Genomic DNA, 17,848 nt, shown 5'->3' with positions numbered 1-17,848 from the left:
TGAACGTCAGTTCTAGCACGACTCGGCTCGACTACTCTGTGATGGAATACCTGGTGTTTTTTTTTGTTTTTTTTAGAACACACTGCCACTCACTGATTGGTCAGAAAGACAGACAGACAGACGGACGACTTTATTAATCCCTTTGGGAGGTTCCCTCGGGTAAATCAACAAGTGTCGTCACTGAAGAGTCATGAGCGCAACGTCCGACACAAGAATCAAAGCCAACAGTGTCCAACTGTAGATGAGTTAAAAAGACTTAAAAGTCTTGAAAGCATGCGTAAAGGCCCTGGTCTACTTCTGCGCACAGCACACGCAGACACAACGCGCACCGTGCACATGGCACAAATCATCGTGCAGCCCAGATTTTGGAACCGCATGTGCAAACTACACTTCTGCCAGACGTGTCAGAGGAAGCTGCAGCGTTGTTCTCTTCTTCTTCTTTGGTAGGAAAGCGTCCTATTCCCTGCGTCCAGCCTTGTACTGCCACCCGATGGTGATGTGAGATACAAGAGGACCCTGACGTAGAAGTTTACCAAGTCCTGTATTTATGATTTGTTGAAGGACGGTCTCACACGAGCCGTGGAGCCATGTCCATGCAGATGGTGGAACAAACCAGCAGCAGACATCGTTCCTAAAATCCGCAATCGAGGAAGTGCAAATCCAGTACCCAACCTTTGACCCCTGATCAGAAACCCACCAGGCCGGTCACGTCGACGAGAACATGGCCAGGTTTTCTTTAGCGTCTGAGCCAGAGACAAACATGCAGTGGACATGTCTGCGGTTGAGGACTTTTTTGAGCTTCTATACAAAGGTCGTCCAAGTTCTGCAACACCGATGGAAGAAGTTTGGAGGAACAATAAACCTGATTTGGTTAAATTGGAGCATTGCATCATGGTGGACCTTAAACCTCCAGAACTCAGTTTGAAAACGATTTTTTCTCTTGTTTGATGGACAAAAACGACAACAACAGACTGAGATGCGAGACACGGTGTTTATTTATGTTTCACCAGGATTAGGATTAGCCTGACGTCAAACAAAACTGTCTCCTTAAAATCTAAAATGAATAATTACAGCTGTACAAAGAGAGTTTTGTAGGCAGAGGATTTGTATTTGTTAAATAAAAGATGAACCTCATTTTTTAAGTTGGTACACAGCAAACACAGCAAAAAGAAAGACATATTTTATGTTGTTTTTATTTTGTTATTATTCAGAGTTTGTCAGTGAAAACACTGTGAATGTTTTATTTGTACTTTTAAAGGTTCAAAAAAAGGAATAGAAATGCTTTTTTATGGACGACAACAATAAGAAATAAAGTAAATAAAGGCACGCATTTGTATATTCAGTCATGCATTTATACACTTTATACATTAAGTACATAAACTGTGATACATTCAATGTGTTGGTAAAACATTTACCAAATCTGTCCTGTAAAGTGTAGTTATTATTATTTTTAAAAGGATAGTGTTTTTTGTTGCTCACACTCCACTTTACAGAAAATCTCCGAATAAAATCTATGTCAGCCTAACGTTGACGTCTTTATCTCACTGTGAGACAGACTTTTCCAACAGGAAACTGGAGTTGGTAAACCACTCACTCTCCCACACCAAAGTCCATAGAGAAAATCTGTGATTTTAGCTGCAGGGACACAGGGGCTGCTGGTCTACTGCTGCCTCGTGTGGTCACTTTGTGTCACTGAGGTCATTCTGAATAAAGATTTCAAACACTGAAGTGACAAAATATGACATTTGAAGTCAGTGATGGAGGCAGCAGTGGATCAACAACTCCTGTTTGCTGTGACGTTAGAATCACTGATTTTCTCTATGGACTTTGGTGTGGGAGAGTGAGTGGTTTTACAAAGCAAAGCAGACTTCAGTTACCTGTTGGAAGAGGTTGTGTAACAGTGAGATAAAGAGTCACACGTGCTCTCATGATATTGCAGATTTAGTCAGGTGTAGATTTTATCATCTAAAATCTATTCCTTGTTTCCCTGTGGATTCTCTGTGTCTTGATCAGTTCCTCAGTCAACCACACAAACTGTCCTTTTAAATTATTTATATACTTGTTTATTTTTTGCTCCAATGCAAACAGCTGTGTGGTGAGTTGGCGTCAGTCCAGCCTGTGTTGTAAGACGTTGAGTCCGTATTTTACACTATAAATAACTAATCTCCAGTGACGTGCTCTGCCCCATGTTTTCCTCTGGCAGAGTTTTGATGTTTCCATTTTTGGCTCCATTCGGAAGCAACGGGACAGTCAGAGAGGCACCGTTGACCGGGTCCTTTGCTTTTGCGTCCCTGTATTTGTCCTTCTTGTCTGGGGACAGCAGCTCGGTCGCTCCTGGGGTCGATTCTCTCTCCAGGAACATCGGCCGTGAGCTCTGTGGCTGGAAGTTGTTGTTTCCGTTCTCTGCGATTCTGTAGATCTCAGTCATTTCCGACACGTCTTCCTCCTCCTCGTCCTCTTCGTCCCTGATGGCCCGTCTCAGGCTCTCTCGGGGCATGAGCGCACGCCTGCCTTCGTCCTGCGGCTGCTGGCACTCCATGGGCTCGTGGTTCTCCACCTTCCTGTTGGAGCGGCACAGAGCTTTCCGGAAACCCCTCTTGAAGTTGTCTGACAAGAATCCGTAGATGATGGGGTTGGCGCAGCTGTTGGCGTAACCGAGCACCACAACAAAATAGTAAAGGCCGTGGTACTCGGCGGGCAGGGACACCAGCAGGTTGATGATGTTGACGGCGTAGAAAGGTAACCAGCACACGACAAACATGGCAACGACAATCACAACCATGCGCGTCACTTTGCGCTCTGACTTCCTGCGCTTGATGGAAGTGGCGTGGACTTTTTTACCCGAGCTGCGGATCTTGAAAATGATGAGCAGGTAACAGAGGCAGATGATGAGGAGGGGGCAGAAGAATCCAACGGTGGAGGTGTAGATGATGAAGGCCGCGCTCCAGATGTTCGCCGGCTGAGGCCAGGCGATGTTACAGGTGCCTCCTGTCTTCTGGACGTTGGCAAAGACGACCACGGGCAGAACAACCAGAAACGACACCGCCCACACGGTGCCATTCACCATTTTGGCCACTTGAGGTCGCCGCCACTTTGAGGACAGGATGGGGTGAACGACGGCGAGGTAGCGGTCAATGCTCATCACGGTCAGGCAGAAGATGCTGGTGAACTGGTTGATGGAGTCGACGGTCATGACCAGGCGGCACATGAAGGTGCCGAAGGGCCACGACTGCAGCGTGTTCTGCACGGCCAAGAACGGCAGGCCGAGCATGAAGAGCTCGTCGGCGATGGCTAAGTTGAGGATGTAGATGTTGGTGACCGACTCTATCTTGGAGTAGTACAGCACGATGTAGATCACTAAAGTGTTCCCGCCCAGTCCGACAATGCACACGACGATATAAACGAGTGGGACGAGGACTCCGGCCACACTGGGGCCAGAGGGGACGTCTGGCTCGGTGGAGTTGGTGGAGTTGGAGCAGTTGTAGCCGCACAGTGTCTCGTTCAGGTCGCTGCCGTTGAACATGAGCAGAAACAGTGGGAGCCCGGGCGACGGGCTGGTGAAGCTGTCATTCTCCCACACCTCACCCGTCATCTCCAGCCTGGGAAGCGAGATGTCGTCCATGGATGTGCTCTCCCTGTTGCCTCGTCCTTCTGCCGTCTCAGCTCCCACCCATCTGTTCTGTGGGAAGAAAAAAAAACAACCTGTTATCTAACTGAAAAGCTGACTCTTTTTTCATCTCTAAGGAGAGTGAAAAGAAAACATTTATTTTCCAAGGACACGAGGGAAACTGTGAACTGCATTTGAAAAACACGTTGATAGCAATTCACTCAAATACGATTGTGAGCTAGAGCCGTAGATTTTTTCGCACATTCTTATCTGCGGAGACGACACACACTCGATCCACACAGGAGACGTGAGGAGTCAGAGATGAAACCGTTAATGCCGGTGGACTCATTCAATCACGGCAGCTGAGACAAACTAAACACACACACACACACTCGCACGCGGGTGGCGCTGATGCCCGGCAGCACTTTGGTTTAACATGAACCGAGAAGACACGGGGGTGGGGGGGGGGGGAGGTGTGAGTGCGGGGGTGAGACTGTGTGTGGATTCAGGAAACGTTCACTGACTGGAGCAGAGTAACAGCTGCTGCACTCAACCCACACCCACACGTTCATACTTTTATTTTGAAATAAAGGAGAAACTGAAGAATGAGTCACTCCTCTGGTTAATATTAACCTGAGTGAAATATCTCGCCTTAGGGAAGGTTTGTTTCCACCGCGGCATCTGGGGACAGGACATGCTTCAGAGGAGGAGCTTGTACTGAAAGTTCAGGAACCTTCTGGACACTTTAATTTAGTTAAATACACAGTTTCGTTACGATCCGATCAGTCTCTGTTAAACAAACCGGATCTTTACAGCAAACCAAATTTACAGCAGTTAGCACTGCAAGTTAGCTCGCTGTTAGCCCCACTAAGCAGGATCAATGTCTCCATGCAAACCTGGTCAGTGGAAACTAACGCCATCATTCTCAGAAAGAACAATTTAGTGCCTTGAAAAATGTTCTTGGAATTCTGTGCCAAGTGTTTTATCAGGGAAACTGTTCGCATGTTTACATGAACAACACCAGACGTTAAGAGTCTGACTGAAATGATATGGTTCAGAGTTGAATTACGCGTTCCATTTATGCTCTGGAGTCCCTGCCACGTCAAGGTCTGGGTTACCCCTGAGCAAGGCACCCAATCCCCACTCTAAATTGACAGCCACTGGGATCCCAAGCCCGGATAGATGGGAGCGTTGTGTCAGGAAGTAAAAAAAATCTCTGCTAAATCAAATATGCGGGTCATCTGCTGTGGCGCCCCCTAGAGAGGAAAAGAAAAAATACACTCCTTTTTAATAGGATTTGATCAAAAATGATTATGGTTTCCAAAAACCACCGGTGAGAAAAGCACAGCTGTGTCTTCAGCTTATTGGTGAAGGTGATCAAACAAAATGATTGAAATGTAATTGTCACCTTTCGCCGACAGCTGCTCAGTCACATGATCGGGGAATTCATCGCGACTTTCTGCCTCCCGCAGTTTCATTTAAAAGACACTGAGCGACGCTGGAGGAACAAAATAACAACAACAACAAATGTTTTTCCTTTCAGGCCATTGTTACGTTCATCATTTTTCAATATCCTCTATTCCTCTCGATTACGGACATTTCACGTCGTGCTTCCGTCACCATGGAAACCAGAGAGAAGAGGGGGAAGCTGGAGACCAGGGTCGTCAATCAAACCAAACCAAATAAACGGCATGGAAACCACTGCACGCACGAGATGAGATTTTTCTTCTTTTTTTTCGAGTCCAAGAGAAAGAAGAAGAGAAACATAAAGAGACTAAACTCCTGCTTATTTTGCGATGACAAAACTAACCAATAATGACAATAATACAATAAAATAACATGAGTGTAGCTGGAGGCACAGTCTGCTGCTCCAGGCTCACGATAAAGAACGACTGTGTAACCACAATAATACATCCTCCAAGTACAAGAAACCAATATCTCCCTTAATTAAATATCAGTTATTGACCAGATGTGTCCTCTTCTCTAAAACACTGCTTTTTTCTCCTTTGCATTGATTCATGTAGAAGATGCAGTTTATCCTGCCTCACATTCACTTTCTCGTATGTCGACGGGGAAAACTTGGCGAACGAGTTCCAGACGGACAGCGACTTCAAGCCAGTGACTACTTCCGGTCCATTGAGCTGTCACTCCAAAACTCAGTAGCCAATCAGCAGGCAGCTTCCTAAGGCCTGCCCACAAACAAAAAACCACGGCGCAAAGAACAAATGTATTTCCAAACAATAAAATACTTTAAATTACTTTTTATATTTTTGAACGGTTAAATTGATATTTTCTTTACTTCTTAAAAAGTGTTGTTTTAAAATATTGGCACAAATCTAATTCCATACACATAAACACTGCCTTTTTTTACCTGGTAAAACAGTTGTTAAAGGGTTCATTTACGCTGTGTGAAAACATTACATACAGACATGTTAATAACTTATTAATTTAACCACTTCATCTCTAAGTGAACCCGTGCTTGTAAAAAACCACAAAGAGCAGCTTCTTCATCCTCTTTAAATAAATCTCCTCCTCGACTGAAGAGCAGCTGTGACATCAATTTAGGTTTCGTTGATCTGCGACGCCTCGGAGAAAACAATTTACCTCCGATCATGTCTCTGCTTTCAAATTCCCTTCAGTCCCTTAAAGAATGAAGAAGAATTTTTGCCTCGTTTCTCTTCAGCCTCAGTAATCTTCACATTAACAGTCCGAGCGGCGCTCAGCGCTCAGCGCTCTCACAACCTTTTGGAATATTCAGTTTGTAAATTGAGGTTGTGAACCAGTGACGGCGGCGTCACGCGGGAGGAAGCCAGACCCACTGAGGTCCACACGTCTCCACGTCTGAGAATCAGACAGATCAATGCGTCTGACTCAGAGCGCAGAGAAACCACAGCAACGATAAACGAGAATCAGGATTTAATGCTGTTTTTATGACATTTACGTCACATTTATGACCTGATATTTATAAGAAAATATCAGTGCACTTAAATACTGCACTGATTCTTTGAAGCACTTTATTGATAATTGATAATTGATAATGATGACATTTTATCTCTAGTTTGAATCAAGTTTGTAACATTTGTTAAAATGTAAATGTGTCATAAATCCAGATTACAGTTTATTCCGTTTATTTAGTTGTTGAAAGGTTTTGCAGATTCAAAATGGTGTGGTTACCATTTGACTCTGCGTGTAATTCTCTCTCTCCAGAGGTTGTTCTCAATGATTACACAAGACGAGTGATTGATTGACTGATATAGAAAGTCTCTAAGCCGATTTTGTTGCAACCGTAACACACTAGGCACAGGTGATGTCAAGTGACTGTCGCTTAATGTAAACCTAACAAATGCGTAAAAATACATAAATATGTCATCAAAAGATGTCAAATAATTCAATTTATTATAACAGCAAAAGCTACATGGAGCTCTAAATGCTTAAGTGGGGATGGTTTCAACTCTTAACTTAATTATAGAGAGACAAACAGTATCAACACTTTTACTGCATTAACGACATAGCTGCACCAATACAGATGCACCGCAAAAGACTCAACTTTCAAAATAAAAGCCTCAGAAATCTTCTTTCCTTCTTTCTTTTTTCCCCTCAATATCTTTCATTACCTTTTAGAAATGAGTCTTTTAAACTTATCATTGAAGCCTTGACACCAAACGAAACACAATGACATAATTTTTTTAATTAATTGGATCCTTTTTTATAATTCTAGTATAAAGTCAGCACATTTACTGAGGAGAGATGTTTGTCCTTGTGTCTCTGTCCTTGTCTCATGAATCGAAACACGTGTCAATCTGTTTTTTTCACTGAAGTCTGACTGAACTTTCCTCCAAAGTTCAGCCTTGTTTTCCTTTAAAGTTCGTGGTTCCTTCAAAGTTCTTGGTTTTCCTTCAAAGTTCTTGGTTCATTCAAAGTTCTTGGTTCCTTCAAAGTACTTGGTTTTCCTTCAAAGGAAAACCAAGCACTGTTCCCTGTGCATGGTCCCTTTACATGCAAATGAGACACAGGCAAACACACGCCCACTTCTTCCATGGGGTTTCTGATTTGTCCTTTTTACTGCGCTCACTCGCTCAGCTCCTGTTCCCTCCGCTCCATTCCTCTCCCCCTCCCTCCACTAGTTCTCTGACAATATCAACATGGCAGCGTGTGCGGAAAACAGCGAGAGTGGCGTCACAGGAAGAGACGTCCGACACAAGGATCAAGCCGAACACTGCGGAACTGTAAATCAGTTAAAAACACTTAGGGACAGCACCGCTGATCGCTGCATAAACTGCTGCTGTATGTGACTGTATCAGACTGAGTCTGTGCTCCGGTCATGGAGGACGTACTGAACAAATATGTTTAATTAGGACGTGTCAGAATGGTCAGTTATGACCTCTATTTGACCTTTTCTTAAAAATGTGTGTGTTTGTACGTCGGTGAAATACGGTCGCTGACTAAATACGGCGACCGCTGGCCGCAGTCTGACGTGAAGTGGTGCGAACACACAAGTTTGCTGACTTTATCCGGCACATTAGCTTCATATATAAAATCCTCTGAGGCTGGAAGTTTGTGTAAAACACTGTGCTCCACTGTGCAGCCACCAACAGCACACTTGTCCCTCCACGTTGACATAATACCGCTCTTCCTCCCTCACCTGCACTCTGGCATTTTATAGGGACAAGGTGGAGCTAAGGAGGAGCTAAGGTGGAGCTAAGGTGGAGCTCTCGAGGTAAACTTACTGGTGGGCGGTAACATTCGCGGTGAAATGCGCATGCTGTCGTCATAAGCGCAGGGAATTCAACATCGCGTGTTTTATCGCCTATACTTACACTAAGGGGGACCATGAAAAAAGGACTGAGTATTCTTTTTCCACACTTTGGCGACTGGTAGGGCCTCCAGAGTCCCAAATATAAGTATTGAAATGGTTAAAAAGTTGATTTTGCATAATACTATGTCCCCTTTAAAGGTTATTGGTTTTCCATCAAGGTTCTTGGTTTCCCTTCAAGGTTCTTGTCTATTCCTTCAAAGTTCTTGGTTTTCCTTCAACGGTCTTGGTTTTCCTTCAAAGGTCTTGGTTTTCCTTCAAAGTTCCTGGTTTTCCTTAAAGGTTCTTGGTTTTCCATCAAAGTTCTTGGTTTTCCTTCAAAGGTCTTGGTTCCTTCAAAGTTCTTTGGTTTTCCTTCAAAGTTCCTGGTTTTCCTTAAAGGTTCTTGGTTTTCCTTCAAAGGTCTTGGTTCCTTCAAAGTTCTTTGGTTTTCCTTCAAAGTTATATGGTTTTCCTTCAAAGTTCTTAGTTTTTCTTAAAAGTTCTTATATTTTCTTCAAAGGTCCTGGTTTTCATTCAAAGTTCTTGGTTTTCCTTCAAAGTTCCTGGTTTTCCTTAAAGGTTTTTGGTTTTCCATCAAGGTTCTTGGTTTCCCTTCAATGTTCTTGTCTTTTCCTTCAAGGTTTTTGGTTTTCCTTCAAAGTTCCTGGTTTTCCATAAAGGTTCTTGGTTTTCCTTCAAAGTTCTTTGGTTTTCCTTCAAAGGTCTTGGTTCCTTCAAAGTTCTTGGTTTCCACCACTTCTTCTTGAACCTTGAAGAATGAACAGTTCCATATTTTTCCACACTGAATTAAGATGCCTTGAATAAAACGTGGCTCAGTGTGTGAAGCCATGAATATTTAACGGCGACGCCCCTTAACTTCCCCCGCCTGACTCCTCTCCTCTAGACTCAGCGGGAGGTTGGACATCCTGAAGGCTGCCGCTGCTTTTATGAGAGTTCAGAGAAGGAGGTTTTTTTATTCCGTCCTTGACTCAGTAAGTAACTGTGATTTAATAAACACAGAGAATTCTCACGCTGCCTAGCAACCAATCCTGCGTCTACATTTCATCTTTGATGTTTGTTTGCTTTTTTGTATCTTGTCAAGGTTTTTCCAGCTACATTTCAAACTGGAGATGAAAAGAGATTTTCACCACATCACACAAATACAGTAGAGACTGTAATCTGAGAAGGGCAATACTGCTCTCCACAGCTCAAAGTTCATGGTTTTTTCTTCAAAGTTCTTTGGTTTTTCTTAAAAATTCTTGGTTTTCCTTCAAAGTTTCTGGGGTTTTTTCCTTCAAAGTTCTGTTTTTTTTTTTTACTTCAAAGTTTAAATGTTTGGATTTTTGCTTCAAAGTTCCCATTTTTTTCCTCAGAGTTCTTGCTTTCTTCTTCTTCTTCTTCTTCTTCTTCTTCTTCTTCTTCTCCACAGTTCTCTCAGCACTTGTGTCTGGCTGTTAGGGCAGGGCAGATTGTGACATCTTCATGTTCCAGTTGATAAGTCAGGGAAAAAAACATGAACGTTAGTGTATCTCGGGCTAGCAACTGTTAGCAATAGCATCCCTAACAACACTCAACATGTTTTACAACAAATGTTGATTGGTGTTTCCCAAAGTGCAAAGAATTAAAACAAAGAACATAAAAATAAGCTTTATATAAAAACATAATAAAAGCAAAATGAGCAAAAATCACTGAAATACTTCAACAGCAAAATTCAAAATGACACCGAACCACAAAACAGACAGAATTATTATTTGTAGCATCAATGGAACAAAATAAAGTGAAATGCACAAATGAAATCACAAAAAATGGTTTGTTTTGTTCTTCTTTTCTTTTTCCTCCCAATGTCACCGATGTTATAACATGTGTTACTATGACAACAGAGAAAAAACGTCACAGGATTATGTGGTCAACTTTTTATCTATTCATTCATTCATTTATTTATTTATTCATTCATGTTATTTATTTCTCTTTAAATTAAATATCTTTCATTTTCTCTCTTTATTTGCACCCCTTACATGTTTGTTCATTCATTCATTCATTCATTCACGTACATATATATATTTTATTATACTCATGTGTGAGCATGCGTGTTGTTGATAATCAGCTCTCTGTCATTGTCTCATTTATGTGAGCTGGAGATTCCAAAAAGTTTATTTCACAAAAACACAACATTAAAAACAAGCAATAATAATAACAACAACAATAATAATAATAATAACAATAATAATAATAATAATAATAATATTAACAGCAACAAAGAGCTTTACATTAAAGTAAATCATCAACATCGTTACACACACACACACACATTATCATCATCGTCACACACACACCATCATCATCTTCATCATCACACACACACACACACATTATCATCATCGTCTCACACACACACACACACACATAATCATCACCATCACCACACACACACACACACACACACACAAACTTACCTGGTGATGCGGAGACTTTTCCTCAGCTCGTTCAGATCATGTGGACGTGTTTTCCTGTTAAGGATGAGTCCTCATTTTCTTTATCTTCATCATCTTCAACTCAGTTTCTCCTCTATGTCTGCTCTCTCTCTCTCTCTCTCTCTCACTCTCCCCCTCTCTCTCTCTGACTGATGCTGATGCACTGACGGTCAGCAGCAGCTCTCTCTCTCTCTCTCTGTCTCTCCTCCTCCCTCGTCTGTAACTAGGTAACAGCTCTGCTGCTGCACACACTCAAGTGGGAGGTGTTAAAATCCTTTGGTGTCACACACACACACACACACACACACACACTGGTATTTATTTATTGTCAATTATTAATTATTCGTCTGGAAATGAACTCATATGTTTCCAGAAACAAACTAACAAGACGATTACACTGTAAAAAACAACAACAACAAGACACTTATGTGAAATAATTTGCTGCACTAACGTGTTAATGTTAGTCCACAGAGGTTTATTTTACCTTTATTTTATTAATTTTACTTTTATTTTATTTATTTTACCTCATTTTTTAACTTTATTTTATTTATATTTTACCAGGTTGCTCAATTGAGAGCCAGGGCCAGAGGCAGTAAAGAAGGACAGGAGTCACATGAACGCGTTAAGGACTTACGTAAAGCATGGAAAACAGTTTAGAACGCGTTCACATCTTTATCGCACTGTGAGACAGACTTTTTCCCAACAGGAAACTGAATTTCGTAAACCATAAAACTCTCCTACACCAAAGTCCATAGAGAAAATCAGTGATTTTAACATCACAGCACACAGGAGTTGTTGATCCACTGCTGCCTCCATCACTGAGTCTAAATGTGTCATTTAGTAAAATTCTGTGTTTGAAATCCTTTGTTCAGATTGACCTCAGTGACATAAACCGACCACACGAGGCAGCACTAGACCAGCAGCTCCTGTGTCCCTGTGAGCTAAAATCTCTGATTTTCTCTATAGACTTTGGTGTGGGAGAGTGAGTGGTTTACAAACTTCAGTTTCCTGTTGGAAAAATCGATTAAACGGTCAGATGAAGGTTCAAACATTTTGATATGAAGTGGTTTTGATCCATTTTTTCCCTTGTGTTGTTGCTGACCGTGAGAGTAAGAAGTGTCAGTGCCTCACTAACCACACCTTTTTTTTTTAAATAAATAAAATAAATCACACCTTTAACTGGTTTGAACCAGTGGTAATCCCACAATAAAACTGCATAAAAATGACATCACTTCAGTACTGAGTTTTTATGGTGATTTGTTTCCTGGAAAAAAAGATCGTACATGTTTTAAATCTTCATGAGATTGAGATGACAGTCTGAGTTAAGTCATGTTTCCAGCCAATGAAAATGAGAGAGGACACTTATTACAGACGTAGGAGTGGGGGTTAGCGCACACACACACACACACACACACACACACACATGCACACACACACGCACAGAGACTGCGGCTTCTTCTCTGGCTGATTGCTGTCATGGGTCTTGTAAAGCAGATGTGTCTTCAGTGATTTTCTCAACATGGGCACAACAGATCAGTACACTGTGTTCCAAGGTACACACACACACACACACACACACACACAAAACCAGGTCTTAATCCCCAAAAGGCCTGTTCAAGTTGTGTGGACCAGCCAAAATGTCCTCACAAAGATAGGTTTGCTTGACAACTCTCTCCATTGATTTCCATTCATCTGAACAGACTAAACAGGAATCACTAACTTTGACCATAACCAGTTAATGACTAACCTTAACCATAACCACAATTCAAATCTTAGCCCTAAAATTAACCAGTTTTCTCAGAAATGAGGTTCTGCCTCATTAGGCCCAGGTTTTGGTCTCCATGAGGACCTCTGGTCCTGACAAGGTCAGAAAAAGGTCCTAAAGAGGTAACACACACACACACACAGCATTATCACGTCTGTCATGGTTTCACACACCAACTGTTCTCGCCTATAAAAGACATTGTTCTCCCGCTGAGGCAGCGATCGTCCTTCTCGTCTCTGAAAAATGTCCTCTGAGCTGAGCCGATACTAAAATGTATTTGTTCCCACAAGTAAAACGTGTGCACGAAATGTGTTACCATGAAATATTTATTTGTTACCACGAAATATTAACTTGTTACCACAAAATAGGTAAAGCGTGTGCACGAAATATTAATTTGTTACCGTGAAATATTAACTTGTTACCACAAAATAGGTAAAGCGTGTGCACGAAATATTAATTTGTTACCGTGAAATATCAATTTGTGGCCACAAATTGATATTTCCCATGTCATGCCTGGGGCGCTGTACAAAATAAACTAAACTGAACTAAACGTTTTCTTTTTTCAAAATACCCAAAAATATGGAGATGTCATTTTTTGCCCACCTATTACCACCTGTAATATGTGTGCCATACTACAACGACATACAAAACACATTACAGTGTTTATTGCATTAACAGCAGAGTTTGTGGGAGGAGCTGAATGACGACAGCGAACTTTAAACTTTTTTTTTTATTATTATTGATGAGTCATTAGTGGATGATGACGTGTGGGTGAACGCATTGCCAAAAAAAAAGAGGATCTTTTCTTCACTCATGACTCATGGTTTATATAACAAACACTCTCACAGTGATGCTCAATAAAACGTTCACCTTGAAACTTCACCTTCAACTCCACCACGTTTACAGTTGTTGAAGCTGAAGTTTAAGAATTTATAAACACACACACACGTATCCACAGATTGTGTTCAGTGAAAGACGCCTTTAGTGCGTTGTAGGTTGTTAGTGTTGATTTATTCCCGAAATCAGAGCTCTTTTCTCTGTGATTGATTCAGATGCTGCTGTTTTTGTTTGTCAGTCGATAAATCACTGCTTCACTGGTGTGTTAGTGTATTCAGGTTATGCAGAGTGTTTATTATCATCCTCCTCTAAATCAAAAAATATAAAGTTCTCTCCCGTGAACCTTTCATCCACTTTGACAGGAACCTGCTGCTCCCGCCGTGAGATAAGTGCTTTCTGTTCACGCCGTCACCTTCTTAGTCTCCGTCTTCAAGATGGCTTTTATTCTCCCGACAGAATTAACGCCGGTCGATCTCCGTGGATTTAAAGTAAACAGTGAACTCACTCCGCTCACAGAAACCGAGTCACGTGACGTCTCTGTCTCTGAATGTTTTGTTTCTCCTTCTTTCTTCGGCTGGTTCTTTTGAACCTTATCCATCTGTAGACTGATGGAGGACAGTCCATCACACTCAAGGGTCCTTCAGCAAAATAAAAGGAATATATTGATTTAATTTGGTGTGTGTGTGTGTGTGTGTGTGTAAAGGGGGAGGGAGCGAGAACTATGGTGGCTGCTTTTCAATCCCTCTCAGCTGCAGTTGTCATTTGGCTTCTGTAAATCACTCACACCACTTTATTACTGAAATTAATTTGCTCCACACACTCAGTATACAGACACAAGTGTCTCCTGCTGCTGCTGCAGCACAACACAGAGTCACACAAACTGTAACACACAAGGCTGAAATGTGAAAAAAGGTGATTCAAATCGTTCCTTTTGAAAGTGAAGGTCAGAAGAAGAAAACAACAACCATTTTGTATCTTTTACCTCTTTCAATCAGTCTTTAAACAGCCAGAAGATGAACACGTGTCTTTAGCTATAACATTAGCTATAAGACGACATTGCAGATCTATCTGTCTGTCTGTCTGTCTGTCTGTCTATCTATCTATCTATCTATCTATCTATCTATCTATCTATCTATCTATCTATGTTTTTCACAGCTATACAAATATACAGTCATAACATGATTTTTCACTGATGAACACTGAGGGGAAAAGATGATTTAATGAAAACCACTGAATGGACCTTTAAAGTCATTATTGTTCTCCCACTGTGGAGCAAACACAAGTGTCCTCCAGGGACAGTGAGCAAGTCCTAATGCTGCTGCTTTTCTCATTAGTGTGTAGCCAAGCGTCCCCTCGTCCAATCACAGCCTGACTCAGTCCATCATCGTCTCAATCACCTCCGTTCACCTGCTGTGAACTCTCCCCAGAGACTACTTCCTTTTGTCCAACCCCTGAACCAGAGATGCCAGCGGTGACCCAGAGACACCAGAGACAAACCAGAGACACACAAGAGAGACACCAGAGACACACCAAAGACACACCAGAGACACACCAGAAAGACACCAGAGACACACCAGAGACACACCAGAGACACACCAGAGACACACCAGAAAGACACCAGATACACACCAGAGACACCAGAGAGACACCAGAGAGACACCAGACACACCAGAGAGACACCAGAGACACACCAGAGACACACCTGGATAGTGTGATTCATAGTCCGATTAGTCCTGCATGTATACGCTTAGTCAGACTAACGTACCAGGATAGTGTTATTCATAAAAATGAAGTGTGTACACATGAATCCAGTCACTTCTACGCCTGCATTCACTGTCTGAAAACAGATTGGCATTCAACCCCTGCACATCTCTTATCTGTCAAGGCGGCATTATTAATATCAGGTTACTATGGTAACGGGATAAAACACCTGGACCTTGAAACAGAACAATGACTAACAGTTACAAAACCAAAGTTTCACAAGAGGAAATATGTCTGTGTGGGGACCTATACCTGTCTACACACTCACATTATGGGGACGTGTCTTCCTTATGGGGACAAAAATCAAGTCCCCAATTATTACATTTTAAGGTGAAGACATGTTTTAAAGTGAGGTTGAGGTCAGGGTTAGGAGAAATGAATCTAAGTCAATGTAGTGTCCTCTGAAGTCATGTAAACCAGACTGTGTGTGTGTGTGTTGCTGTTGTTGAAACCCAAGGATGAATCCAAACACTTTGTTTTTGTGAGTGACAAGTTCTTTAATGACACAAATGGGGATGAATGGCACCTCAATTATGGCATAATATGAAGGACAATTTTCCCCCTCGCCTGCGTCTCACTGTGCACCTGTGACGTCCCCACAGCTGGACTGTCCCCACATCAGCTGCAGCGAGGAAATCCAGTCTGTTTTCACTGACGTGTGGCTCAGAGAATTAGAAGTAGTCACAGTGAATTTGATCCCATCCTGGGAGCATTGGGAGTGATTGGGTGCCTTGCTCATGGGCACCCCATCCCTTGACCCATCCTCGGATTCTGAACTGGTGACCCGCCGGGTTACAAGTCCAGTGTTCAGCCAGAGAGAAATGCTGAACATTAAAGACCAAGACAATAATTCAGTTTTCTTAATGTCATGTTAACACATTAGGCCGACTAAAATCAAGCTAGTCTTAGTCGGACTAGCGTACCTGAATAGTGTGATTGATAGTCCGATTGCTCCTGCATGTATACACTCAGTCGGACTAGCGTACCTGGATAGTGTGATTGATAGTCCGATTGCTCCTGCATGTATACACTCAGTCGGACCAGCGTACCGGGATAGTGTGATTGATAGTCCGATTGCTCCTGCATGTATACACTCAGTCGGACTAGCGTACCTGGATAGTGTGATTGATAGTCCGATTGCTCCTGCATGTATACACTCAGTCGGACCAGCGTACCTGGATAGTGTGATTGATAGTCCGATTGCTCCTGCATGTATACACTCAGTCGGACTAGCGTACCTGGATAGTGTGATTGATAGTCCGATTGCTCCTGCATGTATACACTCAGTCGGACTAGCGTACCTGGATAGTGTGATTGATAGTCCGATTGCTCCTGCATGTATACACTCAGTCGGACTAGCGTACCTGGATAGTGTGATTGATAGTCCGATTGCTCCTGCATGTATACACTCAGTCGGACCAGCGTACCGGGATAGTGTGATTGATAGTCCGATTGCTCCTGCATGTATACACTCAGTCGGACCAGCGTACCTGGATAGTGTGATTGATAGTCCGATTGCTCCTGCATGTATACACTCAGTCGGACCAGCGTACCTGGATAGTGTGATTGATAGTCCGATTGCTCCTGCATGTATACACTCAGTCGGACCAGCGTACCTGGATAGTGTGATTGATAGTCCGATTGCTCCTGCATGTATACACTCAGTCGGACCAGCGTACAGGGATAGTGTGATTGATAGTCCGATTGCTCCTGCATGTATACACTCAGTCGGACTAGCGTACCTGGATAGTGTGATTGATAGTCCGATTGCTCCTGCATGTATACACTCAGTCGGACTAGCGTACCTGGATAGTGTGATTGATAGTCCGATTACTGCTGCATGTATACACTCAGTCGGACTAGCGTACCTGGATAGGGTGATTGATTGTCCGATTGCTCCTGCATGTATACACTCAGTCGGACCAGCGTACAGAGATAGTGTGATTGATAGTCCGATTGCTCCTATATGTATACACTCAGTCGGACTAGCGTACCTGGATAGTGTGATTGATAGTCCGATTGCTCCTGCATGTATACACTCAGTCGGACTAGCGTACCTGGAGAGTGTGATTGATAGTCCGATTGCTCCTGCATGTATACACTCAGTCGGACTAGCGTACCTGGAGAGTGTGATTGATAGTCCGATTGCTCCTGCATGTATACACTCAGTCGGACTAGCGTACCTGGATAGTGTGATTGATAGTCCGATTGCTCCTGCATGTATACACTCAGTCGGACCAGCGTACCTGGATAGTGTGATTGATAGTCCGATTGCTCCTGCATGTATACACTCAGTCGGACCAGCGTACCTGGATAGTGTGATTGATAGTCCGATTGCTCCTGCATGTATACACTCAGTCGGACCAGCGTACAGGGATAGTGTGATTGATAGTCCGATTGCTCCTGCATGTATACACTCAGTCGGACTAGCGTACCTGGATAGTGTGATTGATAGTCCGATTGCTCCTGCATGTATACACTCAGTCGGACCAGCGTACAGGGATAGTTTGATTGATAGTCCGATTACTGCTGCATGTATACACTCAGTCGGACCAGCGTACCTGGATAGTGTGATTGATAGTCCGATTGCTCCTGCATGTATACACTCAGTC

General features: G+C 42.7%; 1 protein-coding gene across 1 annotated transcript; it reads right to left on the bottom strand.

Moving 5' to 3' along the window:
* Positions 1-977: 977 nt before the first annotated feature.
* sstr3 (somatostatin receptor 3) lies at positions 978-11,030 on the bottom strand. The gene is made up of 2 exons (XM_058652570.1): positions 10,856-11,030; positions 978-3,679 (listed from the first exon to the last, which is right to left on the bottom strand). The coding sequence occupies exon 2, from the start codon at positions 3,620-3,622 to the stop codon at positions 2,150-2,152; it is 1,473 nt and encodes a 490-aa protein (XP_058508553.1). The 5' UTR covers positions 3,623-3,679; positions 10,856-11,030; the 3' UTR covers positions 978-2,149.
* Between the last annotated feature and the right edge of the window lie 6,818 nt (positions 11,031-17,848).

The sequence above is a fragment of the Solea solea genome, chromosome 16 (assembly GCF_958295425.1).
Source record: "Solea solea chromosome 16, fSolSol10.1, whole genome shotgun sequence".
Lineage (NCBI taxonomy): Eukaryota > Metazoa > Chordata > Actinopteri > Pleuronectiformes > Soleidae > Solea > Solea solea.
This window is presented reverse-complemented; position numbering and strand designations above follow the sequence as displayed.

Coding starts and splice junctions, on each gene's coding strand:
- sstr3 (XM_058652570.1), bottom strand. CDS start 3,622: ATGGACGACATCTCGCTTCCCAGGCTGGAGATGACGGGTGAGGTGTGG.